Source organism: Phycodurus eques, chromosome 21, assembly GCF_024500275.1.
Source record: "Phycodurus eques isolate BA_2022a chromosome 21, UOR_Pequ_1.1, whole genome shotgun sequence".
NCBI lineage: Eukaryota > Metazoa > Chordata > Actinopteri > Syngnathiformes > Syngnathidae > Phycodurus > Phycodurus eques.
The window spans coordinates 6,872,252-6,888,521 of record NC_084545.1 but is presented as its reverse complement, the minus strand read 5'-3'; the positions used below and the strand labels follow the sequence as shown (position 1 = coordinate 6,888,521).

General features: G+C 40.9%; 4 protein-coding genes and 1 long non-coding RNA gene across 11 annotated transcripts; 4 read left to right on the top strand and 1 right to left on the bottom strand.

Annotated features, from left to right (window-relative positions):
- The first annotated feature begins 58 nt into the window (after window positions 1-58).
- LOC133396421 (zinc finger protein OZF-like) lies at window positions 59-2,759 on the top strand. Of its 2 annotated transcripts, XM_061666287.1 has the most exons (3): window positions 59-322; window positions 784-1,074; window positions 2,332-2,759. In XM_061666287.1, exons 1-3 carry the CDS (start codon window positions 145-147, stop codon window positions 2,460-2,462), a joined length of 600 nt encoding a protein of 199 aa, XP_061522271.1. In that variant the 5' UTR covers window positions 59-144; the 3' UTR covers window positions 2,463-2,759. The 2 variants fall into 2 exon arrangements, with proteins under 2 accessions (XP_061522271.1, XP_061522270.1); XM_061666286.1 differs by lacking the exon at window positions 2,332-2,759 and having other exon boundaries at window positions 784-2,317.
- Window positions 2,760-3,006: 247 nt separating this feature from the next.
- LOC133396570 (gastrula zinc finger protein xLCGF3.1-like) lies at window positions 3,007-4,736 on the top strand. The gene is made up of 2 exons (XM_061666571.1): window positions 3,007-3,279; window positions 3,633-4,736. The coding sequence occupies exons 1-2, from the start codon at window positions 3,105-3,107 to the stop codon at window positions 4,319-4,321; spliced, it is 864 nt and encodes a 287-aa protein (XP_061522555.1). The 5' UTR covers window positions 3,007-3,104; the 3' UTR covers window positions 4,322-4,736.
- A 399-nt stretch (window positions 4,737-5,135) lies between these two features.
- Window positions 5,136-11,773, top strand: LOC133396519 (oocyte zinc finger protein XlCOF6.1-like). 3 transcript variants are annotated; one of them, XM_061666480.1, is made up of 4 exons: window positions 5,136-5,400; window positions 6,624-6,932; window positions 8,137-8,299; window positions 11,707-11,773. In XM_061666480.1, exons 1-3 carry the CDS (start codon window positions 5,226-5,228, stop codon window positions 8,280-8,282), a joined length of 630 nt encoding a protein of 209 aa, XP_061522464.1. In that variant the 5' UTR covers window positions 5,136-5,225; the 3' UTR covers window positions 8,283-8,299; window positions 11,707-11,773. The 3 variants fall into 3 exon arrangements, 2 of the variants coding, with proteins under 2 accessions (XP_061522464.1, XP_061522463.1); XR_009767375.1 differs by having other exon boundaries at window positions 6,624-8,299; XM_061666479.1 differs by lacking the exon at window positions 11,707-11,773 and having other exon boundaries at window positions 6,624-8,580.
- Window positions 9,742-13,840, bottom strand: LOC133396518 (zinc finger protein OZF-like). 4 transcript variants are annotated; one of them, XM_061666476.1, is made up of 3 exons: window positions 13,539-13,840; window positions 12,298-12,552; window positions 9,742-12,120 (listed from the first exon to the last, which is right to left on the bottom strand). In XM_061666476.1, exons 2-3 carry the CDS (start codon window positions 12,398-12,400, stop codon window positions 10,874-10,876), a joined length of 1,350 nt encoding a protein of 449 aa, XP_061522460.1. In that variant the 5' UTR covers window positions 12,401-12,552; window positions 13,539-13,840; the 3' UTR covers window positions 9,742-10,873. The 4 variants fall into 4 exon arrangements, with proteins under 4 accessions (XP_061522460.1, XP_061522458.1, XP_061522462.1 ...); XM_061666474.1 differs by having other exon boundaries at window positions 12,298-12,548; XM_061666478.1 differs by having other exon boundaries at window positions 12,364-12,548.
- On the top strand, window positions 12,342-15,886 carry LOC133396522 (uncharacterized). Its single transcript, XR_009767376.1, has 3 exons — window positions 12,342-12,529; window positions 12,767-12,915; window positions 15,852-15,886. It is a non-coding gene; the product is annotated as an uncharacterized LOC133396522 (long non-coding RNA).
- The last annotated feature ends 384 nt before the right edge of the window (window positions 15,887-16,270 follow it).

Genomic DNA, 16,270 nt, shown 5'->3' with positions numbered 1-16,270 from the left:
AATGAACTGTAATGAGCCCAGTCGTCACTCAAAGAAGAAGACAACTGCGGAAGTTCAAGTTAGCGTAGCAGCTAACGCTTCAAGTGGGCAAGTGCGAGGTTCAAGTGTTGTTCTTGTGGTCGTCGAACTGTCAACAACATCAAAATGTTGAAAGACTTGGTGAGGGAGCGACTAATTGCGGCCGCCGACGAAATATTCGGACTGTTTGAAGGAACAATCGCGTCGTACGAGGAGCAACTTTGTCGAGCGAAAGCGGAGACCGAGCGACAACGACGACAACTGGAAGCTGTTTGCAACACTCAAATTGTCTTACGTGTCCAAGGTCTGCTCACTAAACTTCCACTTAATATTTACAACATTTTGATTTATCGAATAAGGGTGTGCAAAACTTGACATTAAAGGTTTCTGTTTTACCAAAAGAGTGAGACCAAAACATGTCGACAGGCTAAAAGTTAATTTACTGTCAAAACAACCACAAAATCAGAACGCCTATATATGTTAATGTGACATAATATGATCTCTTTTGGTACAACTTGATTTTGATATACACTTGCTTCAGATGATCACGTGACAGATACCAGGTTCTATGGCCTCGTTTTGTAAACGTAACATTCATAAGTTTAATAATAACCCACACCCATTTCAACATACAAATCATGTCTGTCTTTCTTTTAGTTTGGGAAACACGACTTTGATCAGTCTGTGGCTTTATACCACATATCGCACCATATCATATTTGACCGGGGTGTTCTAAACTGTGTTTGTGTTGCTCGTGTCCTGCAGACGTCCAGCAGCCGATTTGTCATCCGGAAGAACTTCCTCGTCAGTCGCAGTGGGGGTGCTCCAGTCTGGAGCAAGAAGGTCCACAGCACCTCCATGTTAAAGAGGAAGAGGAGGAGGCTGACGTCAGCAAGTTGCCACGAACTCGAGTCTCTGTGAAGAGTGAAGACGAACCACCTGAGTCGTCGCAGCTTCATCATCACTTTGGAGGATCACCACCGGACAACCTCTTAGCTCCACTGTCAGACAGCGACGACATGGAAGAACCTTTGAGGAGCGACGAAAACTGTGAAGGTGAAGACAAACACTTGAAATGCTCTGAAAAGGAGACAAGTCTTGACAACAAGGAACCTTCACGAATGCATAGAGAACGTGTTACCTGCTCAGTTTGTGGTGATAGTTTCTCTAAACAACATTTCATTGGACACATGAGAATACACACAGGAGAAAATCCCTTTCGTTGCTCAGTTTGTGGTAAAGACTTCATTAAAAAGTCAGATATGGGTAGACACATGAGAATGCACACAGGAGAAAAACCCTTTAGTTGCTCAGTTTGCGGTAAGGCCTTCATTAAAAAGTCACATATGGATAGACACATGAGAATACACACAGGAGAAAAACCCTTTAGTTGCTCGGTTTGTAGTAAACCATTCATTGAAAGGGGAAATATGATTAAACACATGCGAACACACTCGGGAGAAAAACCCTTTAGTTGCACAACATGTGGTACAACAGTCCCGAGAAAGCAATATCTAGAAACAAACATTAGAAAACACACAGTAGAAAAACCATTTGGTTGTACAACATGTGGTACAGCATTCTCTAGAAAGCAACATCTGGAAATACACATGAGAAAACACACAGGAAAAAAACTTTTTTGTTGCTCACTTTGTGGTAAAGAGTTAATTAACAAATCGGATATGATTAGACACATGAGAATACACACTGGTGAAAAACCCTTTAGTTGCTCAGTTTGTAGGAAAGGCTTTACACTAAAAGACAACATGGTAAAACACATGAGAATACACACAGGAGAGAAACCCTTTAGTTGCTCAGTTTGTAGTAAAGCATTCATTGAAAAGTCAAAGATGACTCGACACATGAGAATACACGTAGGAGAAAAAACTTTTAGTTGCTCAGCTTGTGGTAAAGGGTTCACTAAAAACTCACATATGGTTAAACACATGAGAATACACACAGGAGAAAACCCCTAATGATGTTACGAGAAGCGCCAAGTGTGTGTCGTGCACTGGAGGGAGCGTTTCTGCAACATTGCAGTGTGCCACCTGTTTAGTGATTCAACTTGGATTTTTATTTGAACACGTTTAACAGTGACCTGGTACTACAATGGAGAAGTTAACTTTCGCCGAGACAATTTCACTATTGGTTGACATTGATTCCTTATGTTATTATTGTTTGTGTTTTATGTTTTCATAACTGCAATTTTGTTTGCACCATACATTGACAATAAAGGCTTTCCACTATATTTATGTTCAGTCTGTTTATACAGAACTTTGTTACAGCTGTGGTTGTTTTTAAATTGCTCCATAGACAAAGTTGAGAGTCCAAAGCTTAAGAAGTGCAAGTTGAAGTACACAAGGACCTGCATGCTATGTGAGGCTGCGAATGGCTCATTAAAATCAGATCAGGATCATTTGATGGCTTCGCTGATACTTGGATAACTGTAACAATTATAAAGGTAATACGTTTATGTAATTCCAGCAGGCATCGATTATACTTTGCAAAGTTTGATGCTGTCATTGTTATCAGTATGCGTTTGCCTGGCGGCAGGAAGTTAGCACATCTCTGTACCCCAAACGCGGAAGCGCTTGCGTGCATTGAGTCCTTTCTTCTCTTCTTATTTTATACCTGTGCACAAGAACTAATGTAATCTTCCACAGTGTCCTCCTCCACTCCACATTCACACTAACCTGTTTTCCAAATTCCAATTCCTAGGTTTTATTCTTAAAAAAAAAAAAAAAAAAAAGGTGTTGAAGAAAATAAAGCCTTGTTTCTCTTTTTAAGAGAACCTTGAATGATAAAACGAATCTAGGATTTATTTGTATGTATTTATTTTGTGGTGGGGGTGGGGGTGGGGGGCAGTTTTTGTTCTTTATTTTGCGCCTGAGTACGAAGTTCGAGACTCTGACTCGTACTCCATCACGGCAGGTGGCAGAATGAGCTTTGAACGATCGACGCCATCCGCCAATGAACAAAGAGAAAAAGAAAAATGCGGAAGTTAGCAGAGCATTGACTGCCTCACGTGGGCAAGTGCGAGGTTCAAGTGTTGTTCTTGTAGTTGTTGAAGCAGCTACAACATCAAAATGTTGAAAAACTTGGTGAGGGAGCGACTAATTGCGGCCGCCGACGAAATTTTCGAACTGTTTGAAAAAACGATAGCGTCGTACGAGGAGCAAGTTTGTCGCGCGAGAGAGGAGACCGAGCGACGACGACAATTGGAAGCTTTTTGCGACACACAAATTGTCATACGTGTCCAAGGTCTGTTCACTACACTTCTACTTCATATTTACAACTCGTTTGTAAGTGTTATATAAAATGATGACTTTTGGCACGAGTGCATTTTAATATAAAACACCTCCTTGACATAAGGTTCCGGGTTGTGTGCCGTCATTTTATGAATTTAGGATTATAATTTTCCAAGTTTATATTGAGCACACATTTGTCAAACGTTGTCTTTCTGTTTACGCATACACTATCCATTCTGTGTGTTTTATTGGAGCAGGTACCATGCAAACTGTGTCTGTGTTAATGCTGGCCGTCAGTATTTTTGTAAATTTATTTTCGTTTAGAAACACTACTGTGTGTTGTGTTGTGTTGCTTGTGTCCTGCAGACGTCCAGCAGCCGATTTGTCGTCCGGAAGAACTCCCTCATCAGTCGCAGCGCTCCAGTCTGGAGCGAGAGGATCCACAGCACCTCCATGTTAAAGAGGAAGAGGAGGAGGCTGACGTCGGCAAATTGCCACTAACTCGTGTCTCTTTGAAGAGTGAAGACGAACCACCCGAGTGGTCGCAGCTTCATCATCAGAGTCCAAGTGGAGACCACTGTGGAGGACCACCACCGGACAACCTCTTAGCTCCACTGTCAGACAGCGACGACATGGAAGAACCTTTGAGGAGCGACGAAAACTGTGAAAAGGGAAATATTATTAAACACATAGGACCACACTCAGGAGAAAAACCATTTAGTTGCACAACATGTGGTACAGCATTCCGCAGAAAGCAACATCTGGAAATACACTTGAGAAAACACACAGGAAAAAAACTTTTTCGTTGCTTAGTTTGTGGTAAAGAAATAATTAACAAGTCAGCTATGGTGAGACACATGAGAATTCACACAGGAGAAAAACCCTTTAGTTGCTCAGTTTGCAGTAAACCATTCATTGAAAAGGGAAATATGATGAAACACATGAGGGTGCACACAGGTGAAAAACCCTTTACTTGCCCAACATGTTGTAAAACATTCTCTCGAAAGCAACATCTGGAAATACATGAGGATACACACAGGAGAAATACCCTTTAGTTGCTCAGTTTGCAGTAAAGCATTCAATCCAAAAAAAAAACGAGAGGACACACGGGAGAACAATAACCCTAATGACATTACAAAATGTGCGGAGGCTGCGAAGCACCTGTGGAGCAATGGAGGGGACGTTTCTGCAAAGCGTGGTGCCAACACTGCAATGTGCCGCCGCCTGTTATGTTCAGCGATTCAACTTGGCTTTTTATTTGAACTCGTTTCACAGTAACCCGGTACTACAAAGGAGATGAGAAGTAAACTTCGGCCGAAACGATTTCACCATTGTGTGACAACATTGATCCTGCCAGTAATATATGCTTGTCATTATTATTATTCCATTATTGGTTGTGCTTGATGTTTTCATAAACACAATTTTGTTACATTTGCACCACATAATGACAAATAAAGTCTTCTGATTCTATTTATGTTCAATCATTTTTAAACAGAACTTTGTTACAGTTGTGGTTGCTTTTAAATTGCTCCATAGACAAAGTCGAGAGTTCAAAGCTGAAGCCGTGCAAGTAGAAGTACACAAGGACCTGCACGCACCTGAACCAAGTTTTCTAAATTCCAATTACTGGGTTTGATTCTAAAAAACGTATTGAAGACTGATGCAATAAAGCCTTGTTTCTCTTTTTAAGAGAACCTGGAATGATAACGCGAATCTGGGATTTATTTGTGTGGGGGACAGTTTTTGTTCGTTGTTTTGCGCCTGAGTACGAAGTTCGATACGCTGACTCGTACTCCATCACGGCAGGTGGCAGTAATGAGCTTTGAACGATCAACGCCATCCGCCAATGACCAAAGAGAAAAAGACTGCGGAAGTTAGCATAGCATTTACTGCCGCACGTGGGCAAGTGCGAGGTTCAAGTGTTGTTCTTGTAGTTGCTGAAGCAGCTACAACATCAAAATGTTGAAAAACTTGGTGAGGGAGCGACTAATTGCGGCCGCCGACGAAATTTTCGAACTGTTTGAAAAAACGATAGCGTCGTACGAGGAGCAAGTTTGTCGCGCGCGAGAGGAGACCGAGCGACGACGACAACTGGAAGCTGTTTGCGACACACAAATTGTCTTGCGCGTCCAAGGTCTGTTTACGAAACCTCTACTTCATATTTACAATTTATGTATAAATGTTATATTAGATGATCACTTTAGACACAAGTGTATTTTAATATAGAACATCGTCTCCTTGGCATCACGTGACAGGTGTCGGGTTCTGGGGCACTTAACATTATAATTTTACAAGTTTAAATTGGTCCCACTGTTGTCAAACGTTGTCTTTCTCTTTTGGCATTTAGAGAGAAATATGTCTCCAAATTATTTGCACTTGTTTTTCAAATCAACAAATATATCCGTGATTTACACATGTTTTTTTATGCTGTGTGTGCATTTATAATGACTTATCCTTTGTACATATTCCATTTTGTTTGTGAATTGTTGAAGGTGCGTTTGTGGATCAGCGGACACGCGCAATTATTTTACAAATAAAACGCAGTTTCAAGTTTAAAAAAAAAATCTCACGTATGGGAAAGTCCTCCCTCCGTCCGCTAGGCGGCAGTGTTGCGGTTTCAGTTGAGAATGGACTATATATATGTGTACATATGTATAAATATATATATATATATATATATATATATATATATATATATATATATATTTGTGTGTGTTTGAGAGCGAGCCACTGTTATATTAAACACTAATAATAAGCAGATTTATTTGTATCTTGCTGACAGATGAAGGTGATTTATTTATATTTTACTTACTAATGACGGAGCTGCTGGTTGTCCACCTTGTTCAGCCATGGTCAATTTATTCGGGATTTCAGCAGGGTCGGCCCATAGACTGTTGGATTCCTATAAAAATGACTTTCAATCAAATCATCAACGGAGACAGCAACACTGCCCCCTAGCGGATGGAAGGCCTTCCCAGACGTGTGAATCTTCTCAAGTTGAAAACTGCGTTACGTTTGTCTCAAAAATAAATGCATGTGCCCGCTGATCCACAAACACACCTTCAACAATTCACAAGCAAAATGTTATATTTACAAATTATAAGTCATGATAAATGCACACACAATATTAAAAAACTATGCAAATAATTTCGAGGCGCATCTCTCCCCATATTGGCGAACACGATCTATTCTGTGTACTTTATTGGCGCAGTGGCTAACATATGAACTATGCTATTGCTGGCTGTGAGTATTTTCTTTTCGTTTGGAAAATACTACTTTGATCAGTGTGGCTCCATACCACATATCATATTTGACCCGAGTGTTCTAAACCGTGTTTGTGTTGCTCGTGTCCTGCAGACGTCCAGCAGCCGATTTGTCGTCCGGAAGAACTTCCTCGTCAGTCGCAGTGGGGGTGCTCCAGTGTGAAACAAGAGGGCCCACAGCACCTCAATGTTAAAGAGGAAGAGGAGGAGGCTGACGTCAGCAAGTTCCCACTAAATCGTGTCTCTGTGAAGAGTGAAGACGAACCACCCGAGTGGTCGCAGCTTCATCATGAGAGTCCAAGTGGAGACCACTGTGGAGGACCACCACCGGACAACCTCTTAGCTCCACTGTCAGACAGCGACAACATGGAAGAACTTTTGAAGAGCGACGAAAACTGTGAAGGTGAAGACAAACACTTGAAAATCTCTGAAAAGGAGACAAGTCTTGACAAGGACGCTTCACAAAGGGGTAGTGAAAGTGTTACCTGCTCAGTTTGTGGCGATAATTTTTCTAAACAACATTTGATTGTACACATGAGAATACACACAGGAGAAAAACCCTTCAGTTGCTCAGTTTGTGCTAAAGACTTCATTAAAAAGTCACAGATAAACAGACACATGAGAATACACACAGGAGAAAAACCCTTTAGTTGCTCAGTTTGTAGTAAACCATTCATTGAAAAGTCACATATGGATAGACACATGAGAATACACACAGGAGAAAAACCCTTTAGTTGCACAACATGTGGTACAACATTCCATAGAAAGCAACATCTAGAAATACACATGAGAAAACACACAGGGAAAAAACTTTTCTGCTGCTCAGTTTGCGGTACAGCGTTCTCTAGAAAGCAACATCTAGAAATACACAAAAGAAAACACACTGGAAAAAATGTTTTTTGTTGCTCAGTTTGTGGTAAAGAGTTAATTAACAAGTCAAATATGGTTAGACACATGAGAATACACACAGGAGAAAAACCCTTTAGTTGCTCAGTTTGCAGTAAACCATTCATTGAAAAGGGAAATATGATGAAACACATGAGGGTCCACACAGGCGAAAAACCCTTTATTTGCACAACATGTTGTAAAACATTCTCTAGAAAGCAACATCTGGAAATGCATGAGGATACACACAGGAGAAAAACCCTTTAGTTGCTCAGTTTGTGGTAAAGCATTCAATCAAAAAAAAAAAAAAAAAAAAACAGCATGATAAAACAAGTACACACGGAAGAAAAACCCTAATGGTATTCTGAAATGTGCGGAGGCTTCGAAGCGCGGGTGGCGCAATGGAGGGGACGTTTCTGCAAAGCGTGGTGCCAACACTGCAATGTGCCGCCTGTTATGTTCGGCGACTCTGCTTTTTATTTGAACTCGTTTAACAGTAACCCGGTACTACAAAGGAGATGAGAAGACAACTTTGGCCGAGATAATTTCACCATTGTGTGACAACACTAATCCTGACAGTAATATATGCTTGTCATTATTATTCCATTATTGGTTGTGCTTGATGTTTTCATAACCCCAATTTTGTTACATTTGCACCAAAGATTGACAATAAAGGCTTCCTATTCTATTCATGTTCAATCTGTTTTGTTACTTTGTTACAGCTGTGGTTGTTTTTAAAATCGCTCCATACACAAAGCTGAAGCCGTGCAAGTTGAAGTACACAAGCACCTGCGTGCACTGTGGCGCTGCGGATGGCTCATTAAAATCAGATCGGGATCCTTTGATCGCTTCACCGATACTTGGATAACTGCAGCAATTAGAAAGGTAATACGTCATTCACGGTGACTTTATGTAATACCTGCCGACAGCGATTATACCTTGAAGAGTTTGACGCTGTCATTGTTACCAGTATGCGTTTCGCTGGCGACAAGAAGTTAGCACGTCTCTGGACCCCAAATGCATTGAGTCCTTTCTTCTCTCAGTTTTCTGTGCTTATTTTATACATGTGCACAATAGCAAATGTCATAATCCACATTGTCCTCCTCCACTCCACGTTCACACAAAACTGAGCCATCTTTTCCCAATTGCACTTACTGGTGTTTTTATTTAAAAAAATAAAAAAACGCATCGAAGACTAAGAAATAAATCCTTGTATCACCTTTTAAGAGAAACTGGAATGATAAAATGATTTTTTTTTTGGGTTAGATTTTGCTCCAGAGTACGGGGTTCCAAACTCTGACCCGCACTCCAGAGTAGGTGGCGGTTGCGAGGTTCAAGTTTTGTTCTTGTGGTCGTTGAACGATCAACATTACAACATCCAAATGTTGAAAGACTTGGTGAGAGAGCGATTGATTATTTGAAAGAATAATAACGTCGAACGAGGAGCGAAAGAGGAGAAACTTTCTTGGACTGGGAAATTAAATTTACAGGCAGGGAGTGGGGGGAAACAGATACCATTAATATTAAGCTTTGCACGCCATTATTCGAAAAATACAATGTTGTAAATATTAAGTAGAAGTCCAGTGAACAGACCGACGAGTCCGACAATTTGAGTGTCGCAAAGTAGGCCAACAGTTTCCAGTTGTCGTCGTAGTCGCTGATCGGTCTCCGCACTTGCACGACGCCGTCGTTCTTCCTAACGTCGACGGCCGGAATTCGTCGCTCCCTTACCAACTCTCTCAACACAAATAATTAAATAGTGTACAGTTCAACGACGACAACACGTGATCCTCGCGCTGCGGTCCACTTGACGCGTTGGAGGCTGTGCTAACTTCCGCATTTCTTCTTCGGCTGCGGTTTGCAAACTATGCGCATTACCGCCCCCCATCGATCTTTAATGATAACTGCTTTGGCTGACAATATAAATGGATAAACAAAATAGCTTACATTTTCAAATTATTTTATCTAGTGCCGTTGTTCTCAGATACTACAATACATTTCTTGTGGTTTTATCTTTGGCGTGTTTTGTTCAAAAACTTTATTTCTGTTGGTGATTAGGCAAATACTCACCCCGAATTTTGGGGTGGCTGAGTCTGCCCTTTTTCACACCACAATAATATCGAGCTACTCCTGCACATCTCCCCATTCAGGATCGAAACAACAAGAGCAATCTGTAGTAAGCTTTCACTCTTTATAGCTTGAAGCTCATTAATGTGATATGTTCACAAAATCGGACCTTGACACAGAGCAGAGAAAGTGGAGGAAACAAATTTTGCTTCTGAAACAGAAATGATCTTTATTCACCAGGATGATTTTTTTACTCTGTAAATAGTTTGTGTCTTTGCACATCGAGAAAAGGTCTACATAAAACCATTTTATTAGGAATAGTAGTTTGGCCTTTGAGAATAATTTTTAGCGGACGATATATTGTCCCACAAATGACTGCAGATAAAGGATGTTATTGTCAACATTTATTTGAGATACAATTAACTAACAATAATACATAAGTACACCCTTTCAAATGCAATAATCTTTTACTTCTCATGAGTATTTTTTAACCATTGTAATTTGAAAGTCAAAAACGGATATAAAACAATAAAAAAAGACAAGACAAAAATTACAAGCAAAAACAACAAGAAAACAAACCACTCATAACATTATTGATTTCCTTTAATGTCATCTTTCACTTTTGTAAAGTTGTAGGAATGCCATTTGTGACGTATTTTCTCACAGGCGATTCAAACAAATGTTCTGTTTGCGGCATTTCTCGAAATGCAGGCTTTTCATCTGTATAGTGCATAAAGGGCAGTATTTCTTTTGTAATGTAGCAATCTACACTTTCCGTGGGCGCTCACCATTTTGCAGTGTGTTGTTTGTATTTAATTTGCCGAACAAAAAGCCTCATGAGTGAGGGAAGGTTTACTCTCGAGATGGGGGGAACCAAAAAAACTTTGTTAATGGTCTCACCTTCGGTTTGAAGCTGAAATATTCCCACATCGAGTCTGTGTCATTTGGCTTTGCAATCCCCTCTTTTTTCCTCATCAATTCTATTACATCTCCTTGCGTGTGTATGCTCGCGGCCCTGCCTCTGCTCCCACGTAGACAATGACACTGGATGACTGACAAAATGTATTCTGTTTATGTCACTTTAAACAAACATGCATGCTGAGACGGTGCACAGAGGGAATCTTCTTGTCTCTTTTGGATGCGTAGCAGATGCAGAAAACAAGCACACATGCTGCACATGGCACAATATCCAGGCCGGGCATACTAGGGTTGCGCGCTGTGTTAAATGTCATTTTTAGGACATGTCACAGGGACACAAAAAAAAAAAAAAAAAGATTGGCTCAAAACTAGCCAACAAACCGTGGAAGTTACAGCTCTTCAGAAAATATCAATTCAATAATAATAATAATAATACTACGTGGTCTAATTCTGATATGGAGGTATGGTACGGGACTACTGTAAAGCATTAAGTCTCCCTTCATCGTGTGTCCGCATGTGTGCAGCCAAGCTGCTCCGATGAGCATAGCTTCCATCACAAACTGAACAACTGAAGGGTTTTTCTCCTGTGTGTGTTCTCACGTGTGATTCCAGATGTCCCCTTTGATAGAAAGTTTTATTACAAAATACGCAACCAAAAGGTTTTTCGTCTGTGTGTTTTTTCATGTGTGCCCTCCAGTTTTGCTTAAAAAAGAATGTTTTGGCGCATAATGCGCAACTAAAGGGTTTTTCTCCTGTGTGAATTATCATGTGAGATTTCACAGATTCCTTTCGAGAGAATCCTGAACCGCAAACTGAGCAACGAAAGGGTTTTTCTCCAATGTGTGTTTTCATGTGAGATCCCAGATGTCCCCTTTGATTAAATGTTTTATTACACAATGAGCAAACAAAAGGTTTTTCTCCTGTGTGTGTTCTCATGTGTGATTCCATGCTTATCTTATGGTGATATGTTTTACCACATGTTGAACAACTAAAGGGTTTTTCTAGGTTGTGTGTTTTCATATGTGATTCCAGATAGCCCCGTTGATGGAATTTTTTAGCACACAACAAGCAAACAAAAGGTTTTTCTCTTGTGTGTGTTCTCATGTGCTTTACCATGCCGTCTTTTAGAGTGAATGCTTTACCGCAAACTGAGCAACTAAAGGGTTTTTCTCCTGTATGTATTCTCATGTGTGCTACCATGTTTGGCTTTCGAGTAAACATTTTACCACAAATTGAGCAGCTGAAATTTTCATTACGCATGCGATGTCTCCCGTTTGTTTGACAAGTTTTGTTCGTCTCCTTTTCAGAGCATTTCAACTGTTTGTCGTCACCTTCACAGTCTTGGCTGTTGCTCAAAGGTTCTTCCATGTCGTCACTGTCTGACAGTGGAGCTAAGAGGTCATCTGGTAGTGGTCCTCCACAGTGGTCTCCACTTGGACTCGGATGATGAAGCTGTGGCCACTTGGGTGATTTGTCTCCATCATCCTCCTTTTTTATAGAGACACCAGTCAGTGGCAACTTGCTGACATCCAATTCTTCCTCTTCCTCTTTAACATAGGCGTACTCTGGATCCTCCTCTTCTCTCTTAATGTGGTGAGGCTTTGTATCTCCCGTTTCCTCTTTAACATGGGGGGGCTGTGGATCCTCCGACTCCAAGCTGGACCTCCCCAACTGTGGCTGAAGGAGAGGTTCTCTCTGACGACCTATAAGCTGCTGGACGTCTGCAGGACACGAGCAACACAAACACACTAGAGATCACACTGGTCAAATATGATAAGGTATGACGTAGTATTGAGCAATAATAATAATTTTAAAAAAAATGTTTCCCTCTGATATGTGTTCAAGTGAGTCTAGCAAAATGTGTAATAGAAACTGAACAGGTAAGTTTTTTTTTTTACTTGTTTGCGAAGTTTTGTTGCCAAGAGTTGTCTCCTTTTCAGAGCATTTCAACTGTTTGTTGTCACCTTCACTTTTTTCGTTGTGCCTCAAAGGTTCCTCCATGTCATCGCTGTGTGACAGCGGAGCTAAGAGATTGTCTGGAGGTGGTCCTCCACAGTGGTCTCCACTTGAACTCTGATGATGAAGCTGTGGGCACTCAGTGGTCCGTCTTCAATCTTCATCGAGACACCAGTAAGTAGAGTCAGAAGTGCTGTCTTATGATGACATATACACACATTAGCAGTGGCTATATTTTAACCAATCAGATTTTAGATTCACCAACCCAGGCTTGCTAGCTGTCTGAGAGTAACATTGGCATTTTTACGTACTCTTGATTGGTTGATCAGAGCTATTATTAGTCTTACGATTTGTACATTGACTGACTGCGGAGGACAAATGTCTGACATTATTCAAAAATTAATTTTCAAGGCGGAGATTTCATGAAAAAAAGGACATTGGCAGGATAGGTCGGCCAACACCGTACCTGGCTGGCTTCTTTCAACCTGAATAAGGATACTTATTCCGGTATTTCCAGACCAGCACGAATATGAGCTCTGACTACACAACAACAACTACAGGTACGTCCCAATAAATAAGAATATGGTATAAAAATCTATTTATTTAAGGACTCATATATTATACAGATTCATTAAACACTTGGGGGAAATGTCAGAGGGCACATTCCTGCCTAATTTCTACATTAAAAATAATTTTCATTGTTTCACGATTGTTTGTGACATAATATTCTGATTCCTAGAGATGGTGAATTTTTGGGGTTTTGTTTTGCTGTAAAATACAATCATCAAAAGTATATTTATAAAAAAAAAAAAAAAAAATCCTGAAATATTTCAGTGTGGAATGCTCGTGTACGAGTTTGACTTTTTGAACTGAACTACCTAACTAAATGAAGCTTTTGACACCATTCTAATTTATTTGGATGTACCCGTATGAGCTCTGACTACACAATATGTATGTTTATGTTATGCGATGTATTGTTTTTTCATTTTACACATGATGCAAGCATTTAGACAATGTCGTTGTTTTGACAGTTAATTCCATTTCTTGGACAGCTGGCTCTTACACCATCTTCATAATCTGGTTTCACGTTTTTTGTAACACGGACCTAGTATAACGTTTTGCACGCCATTATTAGATAAATATATGTCTTCTATAATTTTAAGTCGAAGTTTAGAGAACAGACCTTCACAACACAAGTGTGTTGCAAACAGCTTCCAATTGTCGTCGTTGTCGCTTGGTCTCCTCTCTCTCGACAAAGTTGCGTCTCGTGTGAAACTCTTATTTTCTTCAAAACAGCAGGGACATTTCGCTGACGGCCACTTCCTTACCAACTCTTCCAAAATTAAGCAAAATATGTTGGAGATAGTTCAATGACGACAACAACACTTTTGCTTCTCGTTTTGTGGTCGATTTAAAGCGTTGCCTGGATTGCTGCTATGCTAACTTCCGCAGTTGAGTTTTCTTCTTCTTCGCGTTTAACGGCGGTTTGCAGATTACCGCCACCTATTGACATGAAATGATCACTGCTTTAGTTTACAATTGGAATTGGTCTTTTGCAAAGGGGGAAATACAATTTTAAAAATGATAAACAAAAGAGCTCATGTTTACAAATTATTTTATCTAGTCCTGTTGTCTTAAAAAAAGTATTTTAGTTTGTTTTTCTTGTTTTCTAAAAATTCTTATTTAATGCATGTTTTCATTATACATTCTAAGTATTTAAAGTCCTCCACCGTCGCTATCTCTTCTCCCAGTAGCGTCACTCTTCTCTCTCCACTCCTGTCATTCATGCAAATATTCTGTCTTACTACAGCTCCCAATAATAATAATGATAATAATAATGGCGGCCGACTGGTTAGAGCGTCAGCCTCACAGTTCTGAGGACCCGGGTTCAATCCCCAGCCCCGCCTGTGTGGAGTTTGCATGTTCTCCCGTGTCTGCGTGGGTTTTCTCCGGGCACTCCGGTTTCCTCCCACATCCCAAAAACATGCATTAATTGGAGACTCTAAATTGCCCGTAGGTGTGACTGTGAGTGCGAATGGTTGTTTGTTTGTATGTGCAACCAGTTCAGGGTGTACCCTGCCTCCTGCCCGATGACAGCTGGGATAGGATCCAGCACGCCCGCGACCCTAGTGAGGAGAAGCGGCTCAGAAAATGGATGGATGGATAATTATAATATAATGCTGTAACTGAATTAATACTGAATTTAAAGCAATTAAATAAATAACACTACATTGTATGGCAGTGGGTGAATGGTTAGCATATCCGCTTCACAGTTGGGCCCCGGCCTTCCTGTGTGGCGTTTCATTCAATGGTTTGCGTTTCATTCAAAATTAGTATATGTATCCAAGCATGGCAAATTTATTAAGGAACAAATCAGTCTCTCGGAGCTTGCAGCCATGAAAGTATTGAAGCATTCAAAAACTCTCCTGACACTCAAGGAAGGAAGAAAACATAAAATACGTGATGATACAGGAATGCGTTCTATATCATGTGTCCTAGCACCTCACTGTGGCCCAAGCATAATACTGCACATCAACCGAGGACATAAATACTGTCCCTCTCAACAATTTTGCATGTTCTCACCCGTGCCTGTGTGGGTTACCTCCTCCAAAAAAATTGCATGCTAGGTTAATTGCAAACTCTTAACTGGTTCCCTAGGTGTGAATGGTTGTTTGTCCATATGTGCCTGGTAATTGGCTGGTGACCAGTTCAGGGCGTACCCCACCTCTCAGCCGTAGTCAGCTGGGATAGACTCCAGCACCAACAAATACAAAGTAAACCAATTACCGGTCTTTAGGAGAATACACACACACTCAACAAAAACAATACGTGGTCTGCTTCGTATTATGGGATATTGAAGGGGACTACTGCAAAACATTTATTTTCTCTTTGTGTGTCCGCATGTGTGCAGTTAAACTTCTTCGCTGAGCATAGCTTCTGCCACAAATTGAACACTTAAAGGGTTTTTCTCCTGTGTGTGTTCGTACGTATAATTACAGATGTGACCTTTGACAGACTGTTTTAATAGACATTGAGCAGCCAAATGGTTTTTCTTGTGTGTGCTTCCTCGTGTGTGAGTTCACATATTCCTTTTGAGAGAATGTTGAACCACAAACTGAGCCACTAAAGTTTTTTTTTTCCTCTGTGTGTTCTTATGTGTGATTCCATGCTTGACTTATTATAAGTTTCACCACAAGTTGAACAGAAGGGGGTTTCTCCTGTGTGTGTTGTCATGTGTGCTCCCAAACCCTAAAAAAGAATTTTTTGCTGCACAATGAGCAACCAAAGGGGTTTTCTCCTGTGGGTGTTCTCATGTGTTTTGCCATGTTGTCTTTGAGAGTGAACGCTTCTCTGCAAACTGAGGTTTTCTCCTGTGTGTTTCCATGTTTGCCTTGTGAGTTAATCTTTTACCACCACGCGAGCAGCTCAAACGTCCTTTACATGTGTGTCGTCTCCGGCATGTCTGAGAAGTTTTTCACCGTCGTCTCCTTTTCAGAGCATTTCAACTGTTTGTCGTCACTTTCACGGTCCTCGTGGCTCCTCAAAGGTTCTTCCATGTCGTCGCTGTCTGACAGTGGAGCTGAGAGGTTGTCTGGTGGTGGTCCTCCACAGTGGTCTCCACTTGGAGTCTGATGATGAAGCTGCGACCATTTGGGTGGTTCTTCTTCGTCATCACCAGTCAGTGGCAACCTACTGACTTCAGCCTCCTCCTCTTGAACGTGGGATGGCTGGGGATCCTCTTGCTGCAAACTGGAGCACCCAATCAGCTGCTGAACGTCTGCGGGACAGGAGCAACACAAACACGACTGAGAATCACACGGGTCAAATACTATGAGGTATGAGAAGTGTTATGAGGTCAGAATGATCAAAGTGTTGTTTAAATAAAAAAGAGAGAGAATTCCTGATGACCCACCT

Bases quoted from the DNA above. Each gene is read 5' to 3' on its own strand.
- LOC133396519 (XM_061666479.1), top strand. From the start codon at position 5,226: ATGTTGAAAAACTTGGTGAGGGAGCGACTAATTGCGGCCGCCGACGAA. The intron at 5,401-6,623 runs GTCTGTTTACGA...CGTGTCCTGCAG, and splicing joins AATTGTCTTGCGCGTCCAAG to ACGTCCAGCAGCCGATTTGT.
- LOC133396518 (XM_061666476.1), bottom strand. From the start codon at position 12,400: ATGGAGGAACCTTTGAGGCACAACGAAAAAAGTGAAGGTGACAACAAA. The intron at 12,121-12,297 runs GTAAAAAAAAAA...CGTGTCCTGCAG, and splicing joins CAACAAAACTTCGCAAACAA to ACGTCCAGCAGCTTATAGGT.
- LOC133396421 (XM_061666286.1), top strand. From the start codon at position 145: ATGTTGAAAGACTTGGTGAGGGAGCGACTAATTGCGGCCGCCGACGAA. The intron at 323-783 runs GTCTGCTCACTA...CGTGTCCTGCAG, and splicing joins AATTGTCTTACGTGTCCAAG to ACGTCCAGCAGCCGATTTGT.
- LOC133396570 (XM_061666571.1), top strand. From the start codon at position 3,105: ATGTTGAAAAACTTGGTGAGGGAGCGACTAATTGCGGCCGCCGACGAA. The intron at 3,280-3,632 runs GTCTGTTCACTA...TGTGTCCTGCAG, and splicing joins AATTGTCATACGTGTCCAAG to ACGTCCAGCAGCCGATTTGT.